Raw genomic sequence first — 3,082 nt, 5'->3', positions numbered from 1 at the left:
AAGAAATCCAAGTGGTCAATATATTCACATTGCTGTTCCATTCAAAACTGTGTTTAAAACTTTCAGGTTTGCTAGCAGTTTGAAGACCAATTTAGATCACCATTTGGATCATAACTTATCTAGAAATTCATTTTTTAGAAATCAATATTTAAAAAAATAGAGAACAGGGTTGTCCTCCAGGAATTAGAATATCAAGATTCAAGATGAAAATCAGTTTACACAATTAAGATTGAAAATAAATACATCAGAGAATGTTTCACTGAAAAGTTAATTAACAAATTCAAGCTTTTAGATTAGATTAGATTCCCTGCAGTGTGGAAACAAGCCCTTCAGCCCAACAAGTTAACACCAACCTTCTGAAGAGGAACCCAATTTAGCATGGCCAATCCACCCGACCTGCATATCTTTGGACTGTGGGAGGAAACCAGAGCACCCATAAGAAACCCACACAGACACAGGGAGAATGTGTAAACTCCACACAGACAGTCCCCCAAGGCTGGAATCAAACCTGGGTGCCTGGCACTGTGAGGCTGCAGTGCTAACCACTGAGGGGCATTTCAAAAAATGTACACATCACTTTAATTGTGTTCTTTTGACAAGCAGATTATTCCATACGATTTTAGTCAAAAAACTAGACATTACAGTTTGAACAAAATTATACAGACTAATTGCAATAGAACTTGCAGAATAAACCAGTAAAAATTGTCTTCAGTTTAAATAAATATACCTGTATGGTATGAAGAAAAACAGAGAAAGGTATCACCAACAGATTTCTATAATTTTGCATTTAGTACTATTTAGACTATTGTGTGAAATACATTGTTCAAAATCAGTTGAACTAAGAGGATGACTTATTACACATTACAGGAGCAGTTCATTTTTCACTAAAGTGGCACACAACGACTCTAACCATCACTGAAGCAACAACTACGGCACATTGTTTACAGTTAATTTTCTCTTTACTAGCATTACTTTATCGTTCAATAGATAGTATGTACAATATTTTAAAAATGTCTTAAGGTTTCCGTCTTAAATACACAACCATTCTTCTTACTTTACAGTATTAGAACTCCTGACAAAATGCTACCAAATTCTCATTTTATTGTGTTACTGACAAGGTGACACCAGTGGACACCTGGCTGGAAGGGTTGGCTGGAGAGGCGTTGCTTGCTGGTTGCACTGCTCCTGCTGGCTCCACCTTACTAATGTGAGTCACAAATCGCAGTCGAAGTTTTAAAGCTGGCCTTAGCATACAGATTATTTTTTCCACCTAGAAAGAGAATAGCAAGATCACAGAATAAGATGGTTATGGGCAATATTTAGAAATTTAATTTCCAAATTTAAATGTTTAATCAGTTGGCCAGTTTCTCATTGATCCAATAACTAGCGCTACATTCTGAAAATGGAGTGGTGCCTCACAAGATGTTACTGTGCCCCTCAAAAGCCACTACTGCCTTCTGCACTATTACCATTCACTGGTACTTACTGTCAGGCACATTGTTGGAAGTGTGAAGCATTCAGCTTCTTATTCCAGTGAATGTAGATAATGTGGAGTAGATTAACATTGTTTAGAGAGTCAACATTTGTTTGAATGAAAAGGTATGCAGATTGACTGAATTCTTGGCTTGTTTGATATCTGTACATACAACTGCTCGCATAGTAGGAGAAAAATAAATGAACACAATCTGCATCAACCTTCTCTTTGCCAAATTTCATGATTTTACACTTGTTTGTGGTGTAGTGGCATTTTCTTATTTAAAACCTGACATGGCCAAAAACTACTGAATTTCCATCCACTGGGAGCAGTTGATACAATACCAATTTAGCATCATCTACAAACCTGAACACAATTTCATTTTGTGAATCATTTATAATGACTATAAACAGCAGTTCTTACATTGAAACTTGTTGCAGCCCACTGGTAATATACTGCCAACCCATTTGCTGACATTCAATTTGTTTCTATCACCATTTACTGATCCATTTAGCATATTCTCACAAATCACATGGGCTTAGACCATGAAAAGTAGCATCAACCAAGGTTTAGTTGGCAGAATTCATGTCTCGAAATCTGAAGGTCATGGTTCAAATCCTACTCCAGCAGCTTCAGCATGAAACTCTAGGCGGAGTCCCCAGTATAAAACTGACAGTGTGCTTCTGATGAGATATGAAGCTGTCTAGGTGGATGGAGTGTGTTGGAGGCGGGCAAAGGGGTCCTCGGAAGGTGGGCGGGAGTCCTGATTGTAAAAGTAAGCTCAGAGGCAGAGGCGGCGGAAGAAGTGTTCAACGTCACGGCGTGTATTAAATTCATTGATGCGTGGGCGGAGGGGGATAAAGGTGAGGCCTTTGCTGAGGACTGATCATTCTGGAGGGATGGTGAAAACTTGCCAGGGCTGGGAGCTGGGACCCGGTGTGGGTGTGGAGCTGGGAGTGGTGGTGGAGCCTGTAACTGAAAACTTGGCAGGGCTGGGAGCTGGGACCCGGGACCCGGTGTGGGTGTGGAGCTGGGAGTGGTGGTGGAGCCTGTAACTGGAGTGGGTGTGGTGGTGGGGGAATGGGAGTGGAGTCATGAGCAGGGGTAGTGTTCCCCTCAGGGTTCTGGGGGGCAGGGATGGTGACAGTGGGATCTGGGAGGAGCGTGTCAGCAGAATGCAGGTGAGTGGCGTTGGGGGCGGAAGTGGTGGCGAACTCGTCAGTGGGGAGGGGGCAGAAGTCACTGAGCGTGTGACATCAGCGATGATGTGAGGGGCGGAAGTGATGTCACGTGTGGTGCATGAGGAATTGAGGGACGGAAATGGCCCTGATGGGAGCTGAAGTGACGTCATCGATCACTGTGGGGATGGTTGCTGCACCAGCCGCATGGCTAATGATGTAAAAACAATGACTGCAGATGCTGGAAACCAGATTCTGGATCAGTGGTGCTGGAAGAGCACAGCAATTCAGGCAGCATCCGAAAAGCTTCGAAATCGACGTTTCGGGCAAAAGCCCTTCATCAGGAATAAAGGCAGAGAGCCTGAAGCGCGGAGAGATAAGCTAGAGGAGGGTGGGGGTGGGGATAGAGTAGCATAGAGTACAATAGGTC

General features: G+C 42.8%; 1 protein-coding gene across 3 annotated transcripts in view; it reads right to left on the bottom strand.

Moving 5' to 3' along the window:
• Window positions 1-475: 475 nt before the first annotated feature.
• med23 (mediator complex subunit 23) overlaps window positions 476-3,082 on the bottom strand; it is a 121,241-nt gene continuing 118,634 nt past the window's right edge. For all 3 annotated transcript variants that reach the window (XM_043683331.1, XM_043683338.1, XM_043683342.1), the window contains one exon: window positions 476-1,270. In XM_043683331.1, coding sequence (XP_043539266.1) covers window positions 1,100-1,270 — 171 coding nt within the window. In that variant the 3' untranslated portion in view covers window positions 476-1,099. The remainder of the gene's footprint in view (window positions 1,271-3,082) is intronic.

Source organism: Chiloscyllium plagiosum, chromosome 3 (assembly GCF_004010195.1).
Source record: "Chiloscyllium plagiosum isolate BGI_BamShark_2017 chromosome 3, ASM401019v2, whole genome shotgun sequence".
NCBI classification, from domain to species: Eukaryota; Metazoa; Chordata; class Chondrichthyes; order Orectolobiformes; family Hemiscylliidae; genus Chiloscyllium; species Chiloscyllium plagiosum.
The sequence above is the reverse complement of the archived record's forward strand: the minus strand, read 5'-3'. Positions and strand labels throughout refer to the sequence as shown.